Source organism: Cloeon dipterum, chromosome X (genome assembly GCF_949628265.1).
Source record: "Cloeon dipterum chromosome X, ieCloDipt1.1, whole genome shotgun sequence".
NCBI classification, from domain to species: Eukaryota; Metazoa; Arthropoda; class Insecta; order Ephemeroptera; family Baetidae; genus Cloeon; species Cloeon dipterum.
This window is the reverse complement of record NC_088790.1, coordinates 26,591,430-26,614,314: the sequence shown is the minus strand read 5'-3', so window position 1 is coordinate 26,614,314 and position 22,885 is coordinate 26,591,430. Positions and strand designations below refer to the sequence as shown.

Sequence of the window (22,885 nt, the reverse complement as noted above, 5' to 3'; positions counted from 1 at the left end):
CTCCACACAGTATCTTGGTGGTTGTTTCGCTTTTTTATATTATATAAATCTTCCTTCCTTCACTCGACTCTCGGCAACTTCACTTTCTTGAGACCGTTGACACTGCTTTTGTTCAATATCTCAGTCAGGCTGCGTTCGGACTCTCTCTATCTATCTCGAAATAACTCGCAGCTAGAAAAATTAACCAATTAAGTTAAAAATCTGCATCATCTGGTTCTGTCACACACACTCTGTATCAGCACTTTGACTAGAGTAAACTTATTGGTTCATGGCGATGAGAATCGAAACAATGTACTGAATGTGATGTGCGTACACCCCCACCATTGGACTAACAAAGGCGCATGAGGTTCTCTGGGCGTCTGTCTCTCACTTCTTCTTCTGAAAACGATGATGCCGATCGCACTTAATTAGTTAGTTAAAGAGACCTTTGACATTTCATGTGTCCAGCTGCCTCAGATTGTGCAAGAATACACCCTCAGCGCTCAGGTGAGTCCACCTTGTTGTTTGCAAACTTGCCCCACAATATACAACTTGCTTTTGTTCCGTTTATTATACGGCTTGATTTTTTACTGCTTTACTTGTTGCTTTTTGATTATTTCCCCCTGTTAGGAAATATGTATTACAGTCAAAGTCACGCTGTGAATAATTATACTGTTCATAGACATTTATATAGACACAAACAAACAATTTTAAGAGAATTGAACTGATGTATACTATTTTGTTCGGATTCAAGCAATTTTTTAAATATTTTGGGCTGTGAAATTTGGATACGAGTCAGATCTCATTTTATTTTTGACCAATTTCAACAATCCTTGTGAATCTTTTCAATTTAATTTCTGAATAATAAGCTCGCAGGTAATCCAAGAACAATTCGCCACATTTTTGATAATCCGATGTAAAAAAATACGTAAATTCCACTGCTTCCATGGTCCTTCCGCACCAAAAATAACATGGATTATTTTAAAATAATTTTTTCTTCAAAATAATCCAATCCATTGGCAAAGTACAACATTTTTTATTAATAAAAAAATAAAACAAATTTCAAAAAGTATGTTGATCGATTGATTTGTCTCGTCAACGTATTGAATTTCATTCAGATAGGAAAACAATTGGGCATTTTTAAAAATTAACATGAAAATCCCCATTAGACCACATAGATGTATAGAAACTCTTCCATGATCATTTTTTATAATTTCATGGAAGCCTACACGTCCGGTGCAATAAAATAATTTTTAATTTTGGAAGGTGTGCGAGGTTTCCTATTCTATTTTTCTTTCAAAATCAATCAAATCTTAAAATTTAATTTTTCAAATGAAAATGTTTTCGCTCCAGAAAGGAATTTCTGCAAACTCTTGTTAATGAAAGTTGAAATTTTATTTATTTATGACATTTTTCGTGTATATCTGTGCAACTAGTGCCCTATAGTCATGAAAAAATATTTTTCTTGTCAAACGCAATGTCATTTCAATTATTTCTGATTTAAAAAAAATGGTTACAATATATTTTCTACAACAAAAGGAGTAAAATTTCAATTTTGAAACAACAAGTTCACGTTTGATGTTTAGTCTGCATCATTTATAAGATCAGATATATTTCTGCTGCCATCTGCAGAAGTGGAATGGAAAAACAAAGGTCATTTTTGTTTTAAATAGTACAAATTCACCAAAATAAAAATAAAATTCCAATTGTTTTAATTGGCCAAGAAGCTCAAAATTATATTAGCTTAAAATATAATATTTACGAGTTAAAATCGTTAGGACCTTTTTATATTTTATATATTTATCAGATAATGTTGAAATCGACACGTTTAAAATTTTGCAGCCCTTCTTAATTATAACACAAATTAAACGGAGCTTAAGGAAGTGGGAACAATTATTATTATTATTATAAAAAAATCCGTTCCAAACTGAGAGTAATCGTTTCGCAGGAGAGACTGGCCGCGGAGCGCGAGGCGCTTCGGCTGGAGCGCGAGATGCTGCAGCAGGCGAAGAGCAAGCAGCTGGACAGCCTCTCGTACAGCAAGCTGAAGCTCGGCATGCGCAGCCTGGAGAGCCTCGACATCATCCCCACGGAGCCGGAGGGCCGCGAGACCCCGCCCGAGGACTACCACACTGCCAAGAACACGCCCGTGTCCGGCTCGCCCCTGAAGGTGCAGCGCAAACAGGACCAGCACCACGACTACGCCAACTTGCCCCCCGAGAAGCCGCAGCAGCAGCAGCCGCTGCCGCAGCCGAGGAAGACGCAGGTCGAGGAGCACGTCCAGAAGCAGGAACGCACCTACGTCAACCAGGCATTCTTCCAACCACCGCAACCTAGGTCAGTTTTAGGTTTAAATTAAAATTTTAAGCTTAAAGACCGTCTTTGACGACGTTTCTGAGCTCACCAATCGATTCTTGAGGGTCGAATTAGGTCAAATGGACTGTTTTTCCGACCAAAAAGGTCCAGCGCAACGTGCGAACCTTTTTTCCCGCCAAAACAATATGAATACGAGAACTGCGCATGCGTCAGAGCTTGTTTGAGCACTTGCAGAGACACCATCTGTACGAATTAATTCTTTGGTAGATCCAATTTAAAATTTAAAGTCGTATTGACCAGTTTTGAACTAAGGTAGATTTATTTATCGGCTTAAGATACTTTTGGTATTTAAAAAAAAATAAACTGTCAAAGAAAATTTAATCAAAGGAACGCAAATAGTTTGATGTGTGGTACTTTGGACAGAACCAAATTTATTTTAACAAGGCTTACAAATTAAGAAATCTTACGTTTGGAATAAAGAACACAGAATTGAGCCTCAAAATCTTTCAGGTTCTTCCCAAGGATCAATCAAAAGTACATGGGAAAAAAGTAGCCATTTGCTTAAATTACTCATGCTTAAGCTCCCTTTGCTAAACTGAGTGTTTGAATCAGGTACTCGAGTTTATATGAGGATCCCTTCAGCTATGACAGCAAACCAGAGCCAGTAGTGTACAGGAAGAAGTCGGGGCCGCCGCCGCCCGTCAAACCGACCAACAGACACTCGACCAGCGCCCTTCTCACAAGGTATACCTATTTTCAATGACGAATTACGCTAAGCCTCCTAGCTGTTTGTTTATTTAGCGTACTATAATCTCATCAATATTATCTGAACTAACAAAAAAGCGGCTAAATTGATTTTCTGCCGAATATATAATAGATTTTTTACTGTTCCGATAAATTGGGAAATGTCTTGGTAAAAAGAACATTTAAATATTTTATGAATTCAAAAATTGCTTTTATTTAAATTAAATATGGTGGTAGATTATTTCTATGGACATGATATTTTTCAAGAAATGGAATTAATTAAAAACAAACAACAAAATTTCTATTAAGTTCTTGATTTTTTTTTTAATTTGATCCATTATTATTTTTGACAATTTTATTTCCATCAAACTCCTAGTTTAGTAAATAAGTAAATCAGTCTCAAAATCCTTGTTTTGTTGCTAATAAAAATTCGTGGATTGAAATAATTAACGTGGTTCTCTGTGTAGAAACTTCTCCGCCGACTCGATTTTGGAGAGCGTGGACGACGGGGGCATCGCAGCGCCGGCGGTGCCCCGGCGCGACGCGCTCGCGGCCCGTCCGTCTCTACCGCTGAGCTGCTCGATGAGCCAGCTGCCGAAGCAGCCGTCGACGGCGCCGTCGTCGCAACAGCCGCAGCTCAAGAGCCAGCGGCCGCGCAGCTCGAGTGCGTTCGGCCTGGCCAACTACCACCAACACTGGCTCGTCCAGGTCAGACTCACCCTTTTCTCCCGTCCTTTTTTTTAAAATCGAAATTTTTGGTTTTAGGAGGCCGAGCACCGCAGGATCACCGAGCAGCAGCAGCGGCAGGCGGCGAAACAGCAGCAGCAACCGCAGAAACACCTTCCTGATGCCATAATCATGTCACTCACGCAAAGAGTTCAACAGAGGCAAAAGTAAAATCTATTTTAAATGAAAATTTTAGCTTTTTCCTAATTTAGATAGTGTTTCAAGTCGAGGTTAAAACAGTGGGTGCCAGATTCGTACGACGCGCAGATATGGCGTCCGGTGGAATATGGCGCGAAAAAACGGTCACGTGAAAATGCGCGAAAAGAAGCAAGTTTTCGTCAATATTGTGACATAATTTGTGTCTTTTGGATCGTAAAAACAAACTCTTGGCTCTCGTACGGCAATCCAAAGAGAGCTTTTTGCTTCCCACATTCAGACGCCATCTTGGATCTGCGCAGTGGGAACCAAATTTATCGCACACCTGGCCCCCGCTGGATTTTTTCATTTATTGAACGATAATTTTGTAAAAAATACTTCTTCCAGCACAAATTTTCATGCTAAAAATAGTTTTAATTCAACGCAACACTTGATTGTTATTATCTTTCAGTCTTTAAATAATTCTGTATGTGCTTTTGTGTGTTTGCGCAGTAGTCAGTTGCCGCAGAGGACGTCTCCACAGCGAAGTTTGCCGCAGAGAACGTCAAATGCAAATGTACCTCCTCCTGCTGTCCAGTCGATGGACGACAAAGTGCTTAGTGTCAGCGGCAAGAAAAAATGTTCCCACTGCAATCTTGAGCTCGGTACGAATTACTTCTGACCCAGCAACTAGCAACCGACGTACAAATAAATAAATAAATGATTTTCGGCACTACTTATTATTTATAATTTTTTTATTCCAAATTTGCATAGAAATATATATATTAAACACACTTTGAAGAGGAAAGGAATCGTCTATTTTTTATTGTAGTTATTCGTTGCATGCATGAAAACCCCTAATTTACAAATAAATAATTATGTGCTTTTGGGTTATTGAATGACAAGTTAATAATAATTTTTTATTATATAAAACATATTTTTAATAGTTCATTTTATTGATTTATTCATGAAATATTGGTGACTTAAATTTAGCTTTTCTAAACTATTAATTTTTATTTTTTACTCCAACCAGAACTTAATTTTAATATTCGCTTTAGAAATAGAATTTTGCTTTTTCAATGACTTTTTTAGGTTAAAATTTTATTCATAATTTTCATATATTTATTTATCCATGAATTTTTTTACAAGTTTGTCCCTTCAGAAGGCTACTCAAATTTACTAATTTTCAGTATTAATTTTTTTCCTTCCAACTAAAAGTTAATTTAATTTTTTCTTCGCAGAATTAATATTTTTAAAGACAAATTTCTAGGGCTGTGAAATGTCGACTATTTTTATCTGAGCTTCCAATCGTTGTTGAACCATCAATGAGCGATTTAAACCATCCTTAAAACCGTCTAGATTGATTAAAAACCAAGGAAAAGTTAGTTTTTCCGCTTGGTTTTTATGGTTTAATTATTTGGCGGAATTTTCCAGTGCATGATTTTTTTCAGTTTTCTAGTCTAAACATCTTTTCACAATTGAAAATTAGGTTTAATTGCAATTTTTAGACCTGTTGAAGAGCAGACAAAACTACTCCACGTTTAAGTTCTTAATTTGCAGCAAATATTTTTTATATTCTCAAATTGTTTTAACTTCTTTGCAACGTGGGAAAAATTTTCGCCTTGTTGGTTTTGGTTGTAATGCAAAAAGCAAATAAAAAACGCATTATGGTGTTTGCATGCCTATAACAAGAATTTAATTAATTTTCAAAAAAGAAAGTTCAATCGCTCTTCGTTTGATTTGTTACAAATTTCCGGTTAAGACGAAAAGTAATAAAAAAAACACTCATGTTTGTTTCTATGAAGGGAAATTTAGAAGTCGCTTTGAATTTACAAAAATCAGGAGTGACATTTTAGTAAAAAGGCAGAAGCGTCAAAGAGCCGAGATTTATGACAGTTCAATTGTTCAAAAAAGAGAAATCGTTTGAGCAGCCCTAATGGAGGGAGGGGGTAAGCTTGCGGAACGAATCGTTGAATAAGGGAGGAATGCAAGCGCGCTATTTACCTGTTGAGAAAAATTATTCCAGAAGGAGACAGGCAGGTTTGTTTCTAAACGGTTTTTTTAATTTGTGAGTTTGGAACAGTTTTCCTTAAAAACAACAAATATAAACTCAAGATTGTTCTCTGAAAAGATAATTTTGACGGTAAACAATTGGGTCTCGAAAACTGTCTAGAACCATTTAAATTAGCCTAGCACCCGTCTAATATTAATCCGTAAAATTATATCCAAAATTAATCCTTTCAACCTAAAAATTAAAATTTATCTTTAAATATTTGTTCAAAAGATTAAGGTGAATTTATATTTTGTTTTAAAAAAGGAATTTGGCATTTTCAATTTTTATTTGTAAATATTTAAAAACAACCCGCCTTTTTAAGAAGTGTTTGATTTATCAATATTTAAACTGGGCTTCTCCATTCTTGGCTGATTAAAAAATGTTTCCCCTTTGATTCAAATCAATTTAAATTTTTCTTCATTACATACCAAAAAAGCAGAATAAAATTTCTCCTCTCTTCCTGTGACTAAATAGATTTTGACATTTTGGTTGTGCAGGGCGCGGGGCGGCGATGATAATCGAGAGTCTGCGGCTGTTCTACCACATCGACTGCTTCAAGTGCTGCGTTTGCAGCGTGCAGCTGGGCGACGGCCTCATGGGCACGGACGTGCGGGTGCGCAACGGCAAGCTCCACTGCCACTCGTGCTACTCGAGCGACGACGGTTTGTTGTTCACTGCCGTGTGAATTGTGTCCCTTTACGTGCTTTGTCTCTGTGCTTTCAGGGGTCAAGTTCAGCTGTGTCTGAGTGCGGTGTCCACTTTGTTTTACTGCTTCGTCGTCGCGAGCGACAATCGATTCTGCCACCCGCTTTTTTATTCATGTATTATTTTTTGTTCGTTCTTCGTGTACATATTCAAATTTTCGTTTTGTGATACTTGATGCGGATTGATCGTCTTGAATTAGCTCAGTACAAAGTGTCTATATACATTTGTAAATAAAATTTTAAAGACCGACGGCGGTGTAAAAAAGAGAGAGAATTTATCTTTAAGTGTATAGGGACTATTCCAATGAGTAACTATGGACGTTGCTTTTTTACATTATAACATATTTTATTTTACAACTTGACAAGAAGTGTATAATTAACAGCATCAAGATGTGTACGTACCATTTCTGTTGACAATCTTTAAAAACTGTAACACGATCCAATAAAAATTTAAGTACCATAACTTAATACTTTTTTCACATTTAAAAAAATCTATGCGCCCTAAACTCGTTAAAAAATGCATGGAATCATAAATTGGCATCAAATAGTGTCTTCATAAAAACATCATTGGCCGCTGAGCACAATCGACTTTTGGCTTTTGTTGTTGCGAGATTTTTATTTTACTGGTTGTTCAGTTGAACGTAGTTTGCGGGGAACAGGCCGAACTGGCCTTTGCACATGCCTCTCCACCAGCCTTCGTCGATCTGAAATATGATTTTTAGTAAGGAGACAGTCCTCACAGTTCGCAGCCACTTTTCTCAAACATTTACAGCGCTACTTAAGTCATTTTTGGCTTAAGGGACAACAAAAAATTTCCAGGATCAATTCTCTTTTAAATAGAAAGAATTATCCTACATACCATTTCAATGTTGGTGATCAGGTCGTCAGGGTCGAAGGAAATTTCGTCGTCGGCAGCGGCCTGGTAGTCGTAGAGCGCCGTGGCCGTGACGTTTTCCTCCTCCTCGTCTTCCTCGGCCTGCTGCTGCAACTGCCGGGTGATTTCCTGCTCCTGCCGTTCCCTCTCCTCTTCCTGGAGCCGTTCTCGCTCCAACTGCTCCTCCCTCAGCCGCTTCTTCTCGCGTTCCTCCTCTTCCCTCTGCTTGGCCAGCCGCTCCTCTCGTTCCTCGCGCTCCTTCCGGTCTTTCTCCTCTCGCTCCTTTCTCTCTTTTGCCTCCTTCTCGGCCAACTCGCTCTGCAACATTGACACAATTTAATAGATAAAAAAATGATTTTCAATTAACTAAAAATAAAATTAACAATCGATTTGAACTCTTGGTTTACATAGCTACATCTGATTAGGGACTAGGTAAAAATTAGAATAGAGGGTTTCGGTTTGAGATAAAATTAAAAATGAATAAATAAAAACAGGCAAAACCTAAAGGAGAAATATTGACCTTTGTTCAAAATGTTTTAAAAATAATCTCTTTAAAAGATTGAGAGGAAAGCTAAATTTTTCTGCTGCTAGTTAAAAAAATATAAAACGAAACGAAAAGTAATAATTAAATATCCGTAAAATTTCCCCATTTCCCAGAGTAGTAAAAGTTGCTTCAAACTTTCCAGGACGTTATGCAGCCCGCAAAAAAATTAAAAAGCAAAAATGAAGCTGGAATATACTACAATGAACTTACAAAAAGTTAAAACTCTGCCACTGGCTGTTGCATATCTGCATTGCAATTCGATTTTTTTTTTAAATTCTGATTTAAAACGTGGATTTACGAAACTGTCCCCTTTGGAAAAAATCATCTTCCATAAAACACTATCCAATTGTAGCGAAAAAACATCTTTAATAGGTGTGTTGCCTTGTTAGATAAATATTTAAGTAATTGAAATAAATCAAAATAATTTTCCCTCAAACGGACCTGTTTCCTGACTCGTTCGTTTTCATCCTGCTCAGCCTGCGCCTTGGCCATCTCAGCGTCGTAAAGGGCTCTCCTCTCGGCTTCCTCCCTGATCCGCTCGGCCTGTCGAGCCTCCTCTTCCTGAGCGTGCTCCTCCTCCCGCTTCTTCCTTTCCTGCTCCCTTTCCAGCTCGCGCTTCTCGCGTTCCTCTCGCCGTTTTCGCTCTTCCATCGCCCTCTGGCGCACTTCGTCATCGTTTCCTTTGGCCAGCTGTTCGAACTTGGCTCGCAAATTGGAAGGCTTGGCTGATCCTGAAATGCGAGTGAAAATTTAAAATGCTGACAAGCTTAATTTTATGATTTCCTTCAATATTTCAATTTAGTTTGCTATTAAAACTGTCAAATCTAGCAATGAAATTAGTGGAAGGCTAGAAAAAATACTTCAAAACATTTTCAGTAGAATAAAATATGAAAAATTCCAAAATGTGATTTTTTATTTAATTTCTTGCAAACTAAATTTTCGATTTATGGGCTGCGAAAATTGCTTGATTCAAGATTAAATATTTGTAGCTCCATTTTTGTCATTATGAAAATATTCAATTTATTTTAATTTTTACGTTGACAGTTTTTGCATTTTTATTAAAAATTATGCAAGTAAATCTAGAAAATTTCACCAGCTTTCTGAAAATTGTCCATTTTTTACTCAACGGTTAACAAAAAAAACTCCTTAAGCCCAAGCAAGACAAACAAATACTTAAAAGGATAAATTACACATTCATCAATTTGTCTCGTCAAAAATTACAATTTTCTTGAAACTAAATCGAATGATCCAGAGAAATGTTTTCCATTGATAGTATTTTCGGAAAAATCCATTTCTGTAATTTTCTGAATATAAAAAAAAAATACCAACCGATATCCGGCTTCGTCTTCTCATAGGCTGGAGCAAGTTTCGCATTTTCCTCAAAGGTATGTGCTGACTTATCAACCCTGTCTGTCTGCACTCCGAATTTGCCGCCAAATCCCTTGAATAAGAATCAAAAAATTATTAAAAAAATAATCCCCTCAACGCCTTTAATCCGGCGTACCTTGCTGTAGTCCAGTTGGCTCTCGTGTTTCTGCACCTGCTCGTGGTGCTCCCAGCCGACAGCAGCTTTGTCCTGCCGGTCGGCCTGCACTCCAAACTTTCCGCCGAAACCGACGGCGTAGTCTTTCTGCGACTGGTGCTTCTGCACCTGCTCCACGTGGTCCCAGCCTACGGCCGACTTGTCCTGCCGGTCGGCCTGCACACCGAATTTGCCGCCGAATCCGCTGGCGTAATCCTTTTGAGACTCGTGTTTGTTGAGCGGAGCCGTGTAGTCGTGACCCACGGCCGACTTGTCCATCCTGAAACACCAAGTTTTTTCTTTATTTTAATTCATGAAACAATTTCTTTGACTTACTTTTGACAAGTTGATTTTTAATGGAAAAGTTTATTTATAAAAAACATAAAAATAAAGCAGTAAATTTTAAAAATAAGCTTCCTGTCGATTTTTTTAATTCCTTCAAGGAAAATAATTTTTTAATTCATTTCTGACATATTTATTACTGTCAAGGAAGTTTTTAGGATTCAACATTTAAGTATTTTTGCGAAACCACTGAATTCATGTAGCCTTCCCTGATATGAACCACGTAATTTTTCGATTCAACGACTTTCTTAAATTTAAAAATTGATAAAAAAAATACAGTTTTCTGTTCAATTTGGCTGAGATTTGAGTTGTAGAAACTGTTAATTAGACAAGTCGATAATAAGTAGCTATTTTTTGACGTTTTGGAAAAATTAAGCAATTTCTCATCAGGGTTAGTTCCAAGCTTTGTAAGTTTTTGATGTTTGATCGTAGAGAAAAAAAACTATAAATATGTTATGAAAGCTAATAAAATTTCCTACCAGGGTTTAAAAAAATCCGCATTAAAAAAATGCCGTGCAGTGGTAAAGCTTGTTTTATTTTTTCAATTTTAACCAGTTTCTTGCAGGCAACGTCTGCACGTCAGTTTTCAATAATTTTCAAATTAATTATTAGCTCATATCCCTCGACTTGAAAAATTGTCAGAGATAAATTTTTTGAGAATTTGAGACAGCAAATTTAATGGCAATTTAAAAGAAAAAACTGCACAGTAGAGGAAATTTCGACTACTCCGACCGCAAATTTTAGATTTTCACGGAAGAAAAACGGAATTAATTCATTTCTTGCGCAATGAATTGGTAAAAATAGAGTAGTAAAAACGGTTAAAAATCAGTGGTGTAAATAAACGGGTGGTAAGCAAAATTAAATTAAGTTCGTCAAAAATTTTAAAATTAATTAATTCAAAAAAGGTTGTTTTACAATTTGTTCCTGATGACAATAATGAAGCTACATGACCTGGCAGGCAGCTCAGAAATTCTTGAAACAATATCTCCAACCGATAAAATAGCCAATAGCCAATTTCCTGGCAAAAATCTAAAAATTAGGGAATTTCCTGGAAAGTCAAAACTGACCCATCGATTGATTCATCTTGTCAAGTAGAGTATATCTTCAAAATATCTCCATGATTGAATGATAACAACTAGCTTGTGAATTAAATTTTGAAAGATTTCCCAACTTAAATTCAATATTAGCCAACATCCATCCAGAATTAATGTACTACGCAGTAGCGCCATTCAGTGTTTCTTAAATTTAAAGATTTAATTTGTGCGTATATAGTTCTCTATTTGTCTTAGAGCATTTTTAACCTTCGCAAACCGTGCCGAATCAAAAACATCCCTTATATTACCTCATTGGATACATTATTTTAAAAATTAAAAAAAAAAACTAAAACATCAAACCCTAAGGATTTCCTTGTGACTATAGGAGACCATCAATTGGCAAACAAATTTTTCGGTCCATTTAGTCTTTATTATTATTTCTCACCTGTCTTGCTGTACGCCAAACTTGCCTCCGTAGCCGTACGCAGCTTTCGGACCATCGGCCAGCTGTTTTTCTTTGCCTTGAGCATCGCCTTGCTTGGTTTCCTCGATAAGTTGCTTCATACTGAATTAAACACATTTGTACATCAGTCAAGCAGCCATGAATTAATTTTGATTCGTCTTACTCGATGGCTCCTGCCGTTCTTCCGCCGGAGGTTCCCCATCTCTGTTCCTCCTCAGTGACGTTGTTGACGAAGTCAGGATCCGTCTCCCAGGCGTCGTCATCGTCATCATTGACTGGAGCTTTGGGTGCGACGTTGTGTCCGACTGATGCTTTCCACATTTTTCACAGCAGATATCAGATACCAAACCTGTAAATTGTTGTTATTAGATTAATCCAGAAAAATGGTGTTAGCTCAGATAAGGTTTTTAGAGCTTGGATGATTTCAATTTAAAACTTGTGACCATTTATACAGAAGATAAAGTCAATTAAATTTCTTTCGTGCTTTATTATTTTAATTTATATGTACAAGAACGTAACTAAATAGGGCCTTAGTTTTTGAGAACGAATAAGTTGTTGGCTCACGTGATGAGATAAATCTAGCGGTAATAAACGGGAACAGAACATAAATTACAGGCATGTGATGGAATCACACGCACTACCCGTGATAGCGTGATGTAAAACGACTGTGGGAGGCTGGATTGGGCTGGATGCCGCACCCAACACCCAACTGCATTGCTGCATTATCAAAACATCCTTTCAGCACGATTAAATTCCAGAATTGCGAACAGAAAGTTTAAAAGTGTGAACAAATATTAAAAGAAAAACACCTATTTTGTGGCACTAGATAAAAATAATTTAAATTTGTACACTATAAATATATGGAAATGTCGATATCCGGCTTGTAAGTGAAACAAGAAGTTGAAAAGTTGTTTCGCAAAATAGATATATTAAAATGTAACTCACCTTCTGAATGAAAAAATTTGCACTAGAACGTTTTCTTTGATTGAGCAAGGATTAAAATTGACGCCTGCGTTGTTAAAACTAGCACCGATCAGCCACTCTCATTAAATTAGACTTTAAAGATAAGAGCTTCCTCTATTTTGTTTTACTTTGACAAGACAACCATTTTTATTTACATTTACAAACGAGGCGCTGGGTTTTGTGGCCGGTCTGCGAACTAACGCGTATATTTGAAAATGAATGGAGCCATTGCCACGCTTGAGGAGAATTCGCTGGCTTTTTGAAAGCGAATTCTGTGGTTTTAATTCTACATCCTACAGAATTATTAAAAAAAATAGTTTACTTACATTCCACGAAGAAAAAGTATGCAAGATTTTGAGTGCTGTTACAGAGTGTCGCGACACGTCCTAAACTTCCTTTATTCTTCCCCACTTGGCAACTTTTGATAGTTTATAATCAGTTTAAAGAGGAATGATACTGGAAAAGCCTGGAAAATGCTTGTTGCCAATGCATAAACTCATCCCTTAGGATTAAATTAAATCCTAAATTGACCTAAGAAGCGCTGTAATTTTTTGAGAAAATTGGCTGGAAAGTTAGCGTGCTTTTCAAATGGTAATGGCTGTCTCCTTACTTGAAATTCGATTTAATTTCAAAACCAAGAGTTTCCCCAATAAGTGGCATACACCGTTGGACAGATCTCGACGAGAGGAATCGGAATATGCCAAGAAAATATGTTCAAGTACTCAAAATTTTGAAGAAAAATGGCAAAATTTGAATTTTTACTGAAGGAAGGTCCTTTTTTATTATTGCAAATTGTTGAACATATTGTTAATCGATCAATTGTTTATGGCATCCAACAATTCAAGTAATTTTCAATTGTTGCCCAGCATCATTCCACTTTAATTTTAATGACCTGAGATCGTCAAAGCATGGTGATCTCTCACCTGCTGTATAATTCAAAATCGACGTTGCTTTGAATTCTACAGACCGTTTTTCTTCACCATCCTAACATGGAAAGAATCGGAAGAATGTGGTATTAAGTAATTAACTCAAGCTCCTCGTCAGAGAAGCGATACTTTAATCCCTTATTTAATCCTACAAAAGGTTTATTATTTCTTCATCCTGTAATATTTCGACTCTCAAAAGTATAGTTTAAAAAACCAAAATCTTCACCAAATTGTTACACTAAAAATATCTGGAAATTGGATTTTTGCGAGATAATTTCCAAATTTAAAACGGTTTGATTGCTTTTAAAAAATGATCAAGAAATTGCAAATTAAACAATAAAACTCAAAGAGTTTAGGGGATAATACATACATCAGAAATAAAAGAAGTAAATTTAATGGTTTGAAATAAACGTCATGTTATATATTTTTGCTCTTGCGGCGCTAACAGGGACAGTTATATCGTAACAAGTTATAATGCGCAATACATTTCAGTGATGTTGTTTAAACAGTGTCTACCACACAAATAGATAGTAATTATTATCCTCTCTGCCAATTTACAGTCAAGATAACATTCAGGATTGATGATCAACTGCCATTTCCCCCTATAGACCTTTGCCGAAGGATCGCCATAGCTCTGCAAAGCCGTACAAAGTATTCTTAGGAAATATTTAATCGTGAGATAACATTATTATAGCCTCGATCATTCTCAAAAAGGTTGGGTATTGGCTCTAAATATCAGTTGTGTTGCAGTTCAGACTGTCCAGTGGTCTCATCATTATTTTTCCTTTTCAGCGGTACATGGTGGAACACACAGGGAATCCAAGCACGCACTTCTTTCTATTTCCGAAAAGGGTTTACACGCAAGCATGGAAATATATAATTTTTTTGGTTGTAATTATTTACTTCTCCTGACACATTAATTTGATCTGAATTGATTTCACGTCGACTTTCAGTCTGAATTGTACGTTTTATTTATATGTTCGCTCAGGAGAAAATATATAAATTAAAATTCCCAAAGCAAGACAATAATTTCTAACATTCCCACACACTACGTTAAAATGCATTGCTATTTGTTATAAAAGTGATTGTTCACACATTAAATTTCCAATGATACAAAAAATATTGACGCTATTTGTGTATATGAAATTAAATAGATCAATCTGCCTAAAAACGTTTCTGTCCATAAATAAGCAGGCCAAACCGAGAATTCCATAGGTATTGCTTATCCCGAAATCCAGTTTTAGTACCGAATCCACTGATTGTATCACAATAAAATTTCATTAGCTGTGTGTATATAAAAAAAGAAGATTCAAAAGTGCTAAATGAGATTCAAAAGTGGCCCGTTCTCAATAAAATTTCTGGAATGTATCAGACGCACACACTGAACAAACATAACAATTCTACCAGCGACTGCAACAGAGAAGTACAAAACACCATTTGTTGTTTTTAACGTAAAATTCATTAATATGGCAGGATTAAAATCAGATGAAGCTCTTGTATTGCTGCAAGAGATTCATTACTTGTTCCGCACAAACAGCAGCCACGCGAAGAAAGCGTGCACGATCCCTGCCAGCAGGATGCAGACGGCCACCTGCGACACGCTGCTGCCGCTGTTTTGCAATTGCTGCTGCTGCTTTGAAATGACCACCGAGATCTTCTCCAGCTTCAGGTCCAGCCGCTTCATGTGCTCTGCCTGTTGGACCACCAGCACCTCCAGGGGCTTCAGTGCATCTCGAATCCTGAAAAATATATTCATTTTCATGAGGAAAAATTTGAATAATATATATTTTAAATTGGATTAGCTTCACTCTGCGTGGAAATTAATTTAGGATGTTAGATTTAAAAGCAGAATTTCACTCTATGGATTTAGTTTTTCATTACAAGGGATGATATTAGAGCTTATTGTGAATTTTAGTGAAGGGAAGTAAAAACACAGTGGCGCCATTGGCAAGATTTCGTCACTTTTCTCCTCTTTTTGAATTAGTTTAGCTGGCATTTTCAACGATCACTGCTGATTTATAAATTCTCTCTGGTTTTGGAGACCTGAGGGGCCTAAACAGCTTCTGTACAGTACGAGATTTAGTCATTTAATTTTTTTCTCTAAGTATGTTCAATGTTAGCTGACCATCCAAAGAGTAGAGCCTTTCAGTCGGATTTTTTGACATTAAAACGTCTAAAACTATGAATCAACTAAGAGTCTAAATAATAATTATATTTCAAACCAGAAAATTTCGCCCACGATTTAAAAAAAAATCATCAGAAGCGAAGGGCTGTTTTGCGACGTTTGTTTTGTATAATTGTATTTCTTAAAGCAAAAAATATTACTCTCGGATCTTCCATTTTAAATAATTCACACATCTTTCCGAAATAAATAAAATTATGCCTTGACGTTTTGATAATGATAAAAAGCCAAAAAACTATACAATTCTTTTATGGTTTAATAAGGCGTTCAATTCACCAATAATTGCGAAAGCCCTTAAAATTGGTGTTTGAAGCGCCAGTGGCTACTTTAGATTTTAAGGAACTTCCGCTGTGATTTCTGACTCAATCCTGCCCCTGTGCACATAAATCGGTTCAGCTAATCACTTTAGAATCGTGAATAAAAAACACTTTTGAAATAAATAATCTTTCCAAACGTTTCTACTGCGATTGACTGGACTGATTATTATTTCCAGCACATCAAAAGAAATAATTATCAAGGCTGATTGCACAGTAGCAGCAGCATAGAATCTCAAATCGCAGCGGAAGTGTGATAAAATGGAAAGTAACCGCTGGCACCGTATCTATTGGAGGCGCAACTGGTGAATTCAGTTGAAAAATAATATATTTCTTTGTAACCATTTTGCAGGATGGCAGAAAATTTAAAGAATCGACCAATTTTTAAAATAAATCGTGCATTTTGAGCAATTCACCCCTTACAATGACAGAATTTTTAATGAAATTTCAACAAAATTAATTTTTCCTCGTAAATTTTGTCATTTTGAACGAGAAGCGTGTCCCTAGGCTGTAAAAAAACCACCTACATTGGCCAAAAACCGTTTCTTTTTTGAAAAAAGCGAAAGTTCTAAATAGCAACTCACTTTTCTTGCCTGTGGTGGTGGAGTCCTCCTTCAGACCCACTTGACTCGCTGTGGTTGTCGTCGTTACTCGTGCTAATGCTGTCCGCGGCTCGTCTTCTGGAACTTTCCCTGACGTCAGCTGACAATAAAGGTATCTGCAAACGACTCGTTTCAATTGGGTCCAGCTTTGAAATTGACTTTCAATCTTACACTACTGTTTGGATCCACGCTGACTATACTTGAGGTGCGAATCATTGGCGTCTTGTGCCTCGTTTTCGTCTGAATTACAAAGTCAGACTCGTACTGGAACACGTCGTTTCTCGTGTCCCACGGCCTGAGGTCGGAATGCCTGTAAACCCACTGGCCGGTGATCAAGTCCTGCTCAAAGTATCTGGGGATCCACTCCTCGCACTTCGCCTTGCGCTCCTTCACGGCCGCCCGCTGAGCTTCTTCCAAGACTGTTTTCTCTTCAGTTGCCGCAACCTTAAATATTTTCGAGATTAATTAAATTCCAGTTTGATTTTTGAGGATTTACTTGGTCATCTCTGTGAATGGCAGAGGAGACGTGTTGCCAGAGTCTCTCTGACTCGAATTCGCACTGGTGCGTCAGAGGAACTGTGCATCTTTTGAGCCTGTTGGCTCTCATGTCTGGAGTTGGGCTCCAAAAGACTTGCTCCTCCTGTTCACAATCGGGCATGAGGATTTTTTTTTCGTTTGCGCAAGCTAATATCTAACCCCGGTTCTCTTATCTTTAATCTTAATCTCGCCGTCCCAGTAGCCGTCAATGGTGGCCAAAGTCTCTTTTCCTAATTTCAACCTTCCTGATATCATATTGGGGTCCATGTTTCTGATGAGAGGCTGCGAGTGGATGGATTTTAGAATGAATTAGCACAGAGATAGTATTTTTACCTTCAATTTGAATTCAATTTCCGTTTTGTAACCCGTCTTTTCACATTCAATGTTCACTTTGCCGCCGTACTCCATGGTGAGAGTGCCCATGAGGATGCCCTTGCAGTGAGCGTAGGGAATGGTGATGGTGTAGTCCTCTCCGCGCGGCAAAAGACTGAGGACCGCCGTCCCGTCGAGGATGGCGGACGTCGAGTTTCCGTAGAATTTCGATTTGGCTAGAATGGAGGCGCTGATGCAGAAGCCTTCCTGCCGGTTTGTCACGTAAAAGGCGGACACTGGCGGGTGATGCGACACCTTTGAGCACCGAACAAAAAATAGAATACGAGAATTAAAGGGTTGAAGGATTCATACTTGTTCTGCTAAGTAAAATGTGACTGATCCATTGTGATGTTTCCAGCTGCATCTGAAGCACTCGCCCAGAATCGGGTTGTACGGTTTTTTCAACCCCTTTGGCTTCTTGTAAAATCCGGATAGATACCACCGAACCACCATTTTCATTCTAGTGAACGCGTCTTCCTCGGCAACAGCTCTGCAAAAATGTCCATTATTTACTTCCCGCTATTTTTAGGACAAAAAGTCGGTCCACTCACTGAGATAAAAGATCTACGTGGTAGTAGGAATCACTTAATTTGTCAAGGAAGGATCTCGGCTCAAGAATGAACGTGGGAAGAACCACTTTGGACAGATCCATGCCGGGCCGGACTTGTTTCATGAGGAACCAAAGTAGAGATTTGTTTTCCTCGGCTAGCTCTTCAGTTTGCTCTCCAGCCTATGAATCAGGAAACAGAAAACGGACTTAAATGAGTTGAGAAATGGTGTACATCTAAAAAAATATTGCTACTGTTACTGAATGGCTTTTCCTCCATGGATGCATTTTCTTAACACTTTATTAAAACACGAAGTATCTTAAGCGTCGTTGAATATTTTTCAGACCTTTTTTCTCCAGAAAATTATGTTGAAATGTTTATGAGGAGCGCAAGAAAATTCTTTAATTTTCAACTTTGAAGATTTTAGAAAAATATTTTAGTCGGTCGTCAGTTTAGAGTTCCTAATTGAATTGATTTTTGTCCACATTTTCTGTCACAATCACCAACCTGTAACTAAAGCCAAGGATAAATAATATGAAAAAAATGTAGAAAAGTCAAGATTTTGGCGGGAAACTAGGAAAAGAGCACTGAATTTGATTTTTGCACCTTTTTATTCTTGCTATTTAAGACAAATATACCAAATTCATTCAAATTAATAGAGGAAAGTTCACCAAAAAATCCAAGCTCTCTGAAAATTTTGTTTGGGTTAGTACCATAGCATTTATTTAGACCCTTTTTTGTTTATTTGAAGGAAAAAAATTGTGTATGGTACTTTTTTAACTACACCATCAGACACTCCTTATTTAAAAGCCAACCACTTTTATTTTTACACGTTATTTCTATTAAAAAATTTAATGGGTTGGTGGTTTCCACGAGGGATTTGATTTGGTCTGCGTTTTTTTTCAGCACCATCCTGATTTTTTTGGTATGTTGTCGCAGGGGCATAAAGACATTGGAATGACCAAGTCGATAGCTTTCAGAATATGTCCAATTTGAGAATTAAGTTATTTTTAAAAGGTTTCGAAAAGTATTAAAAGCGTATTTTTTTCTTAATTCTCTATATTTTAGAACTTTGTTCGGTAAAAACGTAGCAAAAATCAATCAGGCATCGATTTTTCATTCGATTACCTCTGTGACCAAGCTATAAAGAATTCATCAAACGAAATTAAATTCTTAAAATACGAGTGGATCACGCTATGAAGATATTAATGCACTAATAACAGTCTTAGTCAATCTACAACCGATTGTTTACTCTAAAAACCATCAAAAAGTCGTATTTAAAATAATATGTATAATCAAGAAATACTCACAGATCCAAATTCTTCCTCCTCATTTTCTATGTAAGGCGTCTGCTCGGGTTCCCAGTCCGAGTCGTCGTGCGGTCCGTCGTCCGGCTTGCCGCCGTCCGAGTCCGTGTCCGAGTCGGACGCCGAGTGCTGGTGGCTGTCCACCTTGAGGTTGTCCATGGTGCTGGACTCTGTCAAGCAGTTCGATTCAAGCGCGGCTACTTTGGCTTTCAAAGCGGACAAATGGGCAATGTCGAGCGACATGCGGGATAAGGGACTGAGCTTTGGCTGGCCCATGTCGGCGCTGTGGCTGCGCGCCCTCGCGGGCGACAGCTCGTTCTCTAAGCACGACACGGCCGCGTACAGCTGGTGGAAAAAGGGGGTGGGCGACGGCACGGGAGTGTTTTCCACCCCGGCCGGATCCGGCGTGCTCAGCCGGTGGTGCTTGAGCCGCAACAGGCTGCGGGGCGTGGTAGGGGTTTTAGGAAGAAAGCTCTGAAGCAGGGAGTCAAGTGCGGGACTGGCAAGATCCTCTACAGCGATTTCAAGCAAAAGCATTGTACACAAATTGAAGCAAAATAAAACGGAATTAGATCAGGACATCAAACTGAAATTAAAAGGAGGCATGCTTCTTGTTAAAGTGGAATGATAGGGATATTTTTATCCTAAAAAATGATATTACATGAAAAGTTAACCCTTACCGACCGATATTTTCATATTATATTCTTACCAAAACTGCACCAAAATCCAATTTCTCGAATTTTACTGGTTACACCCTCTTTTTTCATCAAAGGAAATTGCTTCTGGGGCGAGAAAAAATATGAAAATTTAATTTCAGTCTTGAAAGCTACTTTTAATTTGTCCTTTTAAATGCACTTATCAATAAAAAGCAAAGAAAAGCTTGACAAAACATCGATTTTTTACACTTCAAAGGATGTGCAGCATGAGTCACTTATTAAAGGAAAAAAATGGGGGCCATGTGGGCATCTCAGAACCTTTCTATAAATATTTAATTTTCGTTTTTCGGAAGAGCATAATAAATTGGCAAACCCTTAAAAGAAATCATTCCACTAAAATCGAAATTAATCCAAAGACACCATCATGATGCAAGGGACAAAGATATGAGCATGCCAGACGAATTGAAAACCAACCTTGATCGGCAAAGTGCTGCTCGTAATCCCAATTGTGTTCCTGGACCTGCGGCGTCGAGTCGCGGCCAGAAGAGGAGCGAATGAGAAGTGATGAGCAGCGGAGGCCGAGTTCAAGCGCGTCCATCCAGCACTTGCCGGCGGCTTGCGAGTTGGCTCGAAAGATCAAATAGGCCGTCGGCAGAGGCAGCACCACGGCACCTTAAAAACGAGACAAAGCACGGCGCTGATAAGACCGCTTTCGGCACAGTCATGTGATCGCGTAATCTGATAAGGACGTTATAATTGAGACGGTCGTTAAGTGGATTGCTAAACAAACGAACAAGCCGTGTAAACACGGGCAATAAAAATAGACGCACCCATGGTCTCCTTGCCCGGTCCTCTCGGCGCCCAAATCGACTGTTCCATCGGGTGGAAAAGCTTGAAGCAGAATCCATCCTTCTTGGAAGGTCTCTCGATCACATTGCAGTTGCTCAACAGCACGGTCCCCACCCAGTGACTACTCTGTGTTTCACGAGAAATCCATTTTGTCGAGATTTTTTTTTAATAAAAATTTACTCCTTTCATCAAACCTTAATTTTGGGTGACTTGTAGAGGAGTAAAAGTCCCGGCTTGAGAACACACCACAGCTTGGTCCAGCTCTTCAAAGTGCCCCTGACCTTGAGCCAGTCTGCTAAAATTATGACCGAGGAGTCTTTGAGAGTGCTCAGCAGCTCGTTGGCGACTCTTTTCTTCTCCTGGCGGTAGTTCTTTCGCAGCGCCTTGTACGACTCTTTGCGGTCCAGTTTGCTCTCATGGCCCTGCAATCAGAGTCTGTATTGCAAAAAAGTCCTTTGGTCCACGCTTGTTTATAATTACTTCGTAAACAATGCTAATCTGCCATCGGTTCATGTTAACAGAGAAAGGCAGATATCGCGCAGGATTAGAACAATGCAACGGCTATCAGTTTGCAAACAGTTGAGATATTAATTACCTTGTCTGGAGAGATGCTGTCGGACTTGGCGCTCAAGCATGTCGCATCGAGAAAATTATTGGCGCCTCCTGCCGCGCGCAACAAAAAATCATTGTTATTATTCAGCTCAAGTGGATGTGCGCAAAATTAAAAATTAAGGTGCGCAGAAACACAAACTGCTGGGGCTTCTTAGAATTTGCTGCGAATTGAGAGGCCAAACAAGTGAAATTATCGCGAAAACAAAACTTTGGCTATAGTTTCATGCAGCAACACAATCAACGAATTCATTTCTAAATTACTAAATCCATTTGCTGTAAAAAATATCTCGGCTTAATGAGTTTAAGGGATTTAGAGGGAGTTTTTATGCAAATTAAGGCTGGCTACCGGGTGGCTGGTTAGTGTGATTGAGTGACTCTGAAGACCCAGAAGTTGCTTTTGTTAGCATAACTTGAAGACTGGTTCTCCGCATTTTCTTTTCGTCCGCAGCACTTAGAGGAGCTGGAAAAGAATGAGAGAAATTATTAGAACTGGTTCAAAACATGTTTACCGATCGAAAGCAGTTTAAACGACGCGCCCATTTATAAACTATTAAGCAATAATCATCAATTTCTACAGGGAAAATTACAACACCTCCAGTAAAAATCGAGTCTGCATGGCGGTTGAAAAAAATAAATAATTCAACCCTGCTCACAATCAATAACCCAATTTGAGCGCTCGAAGCGGCCTAAATAATTGAACACAATTGAGGAGATGAGTGACTCACTTCCAGGGGCTGTCAAGAGGACCTTGCTGCTCTCGTTGGATGCCGAGGGCGTGAGGGGCTCATGGTGCTGGCTGCCCGTCGAGGATCGATCACTCGCCATGGTTCCGGCAGAGGCAATCAACTCTCGGGCTAAAAATATTATTCGAATCGGTTAGCCGCATAATCTGAAGGCTGCATCTCTGACTGAATCATAATATATTAATGCACACGAGGGCACGTAGAGTGGACTGCGCGCTTCCATGTAATGTACGACACAACACGCACGTCACACGTCGGGGGTGGCTGGCTACTATTGCGCTCAAGAATTACTCCTTTATTTCCGACCCACTCACCCTGTCTGCTTCAAGTTGCGCTTGCTCGAGAATCGAGAACGGTTGCTGCCGGTGTACGACCACTCCCTCACACCATCACCCGCCGCGCCGCGTCTTCAGCATCTGAAGAGGAAGCTTCCAAGGTCCACAGCCACTGACGTCCAGCTGATCAATCAATAAAGTTCTTGCGGGTTGCGGTGTGGTGGTGCTCGCAAAGCTCGTTCGCGACGAGGTTTTTACCTCAAACGATTGAAATAAAAACCGGTTAATGATACGCGGTTCAGACAAAATCCGCTACTTTGTGATGATTTCCCAGAAATTATTTGATATAATTGACTATTGTTCTAATTCTGTATAATTTTCAATCCAAATTTGAATATTTGTTATGTTTGCATTGAAATGTTACATTTAAAAATAACCGGTAAATATTAAACCAGAGAAAATTGAGTGATAATGATGGGTGGTAAGCTAAGGAGGCGAAGAAAACAAAGAACTTGATGGGATGAAACAGACACAAAAAGCCGCAGTTTGGCATCAAGTACCAC

The 22,885-nt window shown here is 38.5% G+C and overlaps 3 protein-coding genes across 6 annotated transcripts in view; 1 reads left to right on the top strand and 2 right to left on the bottom strand.

The window, feature by feature from the left end:
• LOC135945046 (proteoglycan 4-like) overlaps nucleotides 1-7,120 on the top strand; it is a 45,256-nt gene extending 38,136 nt beyond the window's left edge. Inside the window, exons 10-17 of one of the 3 annotated variants that reach the window (XM_065492430.1) lie at nucleotides 448-486; nucleotides 1,928-2,316; nucleotides 2,908-3,039; nucleotides 3,507-3,747; nucleotides 3,805-3,932; nucleotides 4,417-4,565; nucleotides 6,451-6,615; nucleotides 6,677-7,120. In XM_065492430.1, coding sequence (XP_065348502.1) covers nucleotides 448-486; nucleotides 1,928-2,316; nucleotides 2,908-3,039; nucleotides 3,507-3,747; nucleotides 3,805-3,932; nucleotides 4,417-4,565; nucleotides 6,451-6,615; nucleotides 6,677-6,699 — 1,266 coding nt within the window. In that variant the 3' untranslated portion in view covers nucleotides 6,700-7,120. Of the gene's footprint in view, nucleotides 1-447; nucleotides 487-1,927; nucleotides 2,317-2,907; nucleotides 3,040-3,506; nucleotides 3,748-3,804; nucleotides 3,933-4,413; nucleotides 4,566-6,450; nucleotides 6,616-6,676 lie in introns of all 3 variants that reach the window. The other 2 variants (XM_065492429.1, XM_065492431.1) reach the window with 2 other exon arrangements.
• Nucleotides 6,979-12,554, bottom strand: LOC135945047 (hematopoietic lineage cell-specific protein-like). Its single transcript, XM_065492432.1, has 8 exons — nucleotides 12,382-12,554; nucleotides 11,600-11,785; nucleotides 11,419-11,538; nucleotides 9,580-9,877; nucleotides 9,405-9,516; nucleotides 8,517-8,806; nucleotides 7,517-7,849; nucleotides 6,979-7,361 (listed from the first exon to the last, which is right to left on the bottom strand). Exons 2-8 carry the CDS (start codon nucleotides 11,755-11,757, stop codon nucleotides 7,278-7,280), a joined length of 1,395 nt encoding a protein of 464 aa, XP_065348504.1. The 5' UTR covers nucleotides 11,758-11,785; nucleotides 12,382-12,554; the 3' UTR covers nucleotides 6,979-7,277.
• Nucleotides 12,555-13,716: 1,162 nt separating this feature from the next.
• Orp8 (Oxysterol-binding protein-related protein 8) lies at nucleotides 13,717-22,572 on the bottom strand. 2 transcript variants are annotated; one of them, XM_065493431.1, is made up of 17 exons: nucleotides 22,362-22,572; nucleotides 22,030-22,158; nucleotides 21,651-21,764; nucleotides 21,288-21,355; nucleotides 21,173-21,190; nucleotides 20,887-21,114; nucleotides 20,674-20,818; nucleotides 20,318-20,515; nucleotides 19,191-19,357; nucleotides 17,884-18,062; nucleotides 17,645-17,822; nucleotides 17,294-17,587; nucleotides 17,120-17,242; nucleotides 16,920-17,063; nucleotides 16,595-16,867; nucleotides 16,406-16,539; nucleotides 13,717-15,064 (listed from the first exon to the last, which is right to left on the bottom strand). In XM_065493431.1, the coding sequence occupies exons 2-17, from the start codon at nucleotides 22,127-22,129 to the stop codon at nucleotides 14,842-14,844; spliced, it is 2,586 nt and encodes an 861-aa protein (XP_065349503.1). In that variant the 5' UTR covers nucleotides 22,130-22,158; nucleotides 22,362-22,572; the 3' UTR covers nucleotides 13,717-14,841. The 2 variants fall into 2 exon arrangements, with proteins under 2 accessions (XP_065349503.1, XP_065349504.1); XM_065493432.1 differs by lacking the exon at nucleotides 21,173-21,190.
• Between the last annotated feature and the right edge of the window lie 313 nt (nucleotides 22,573-22,885).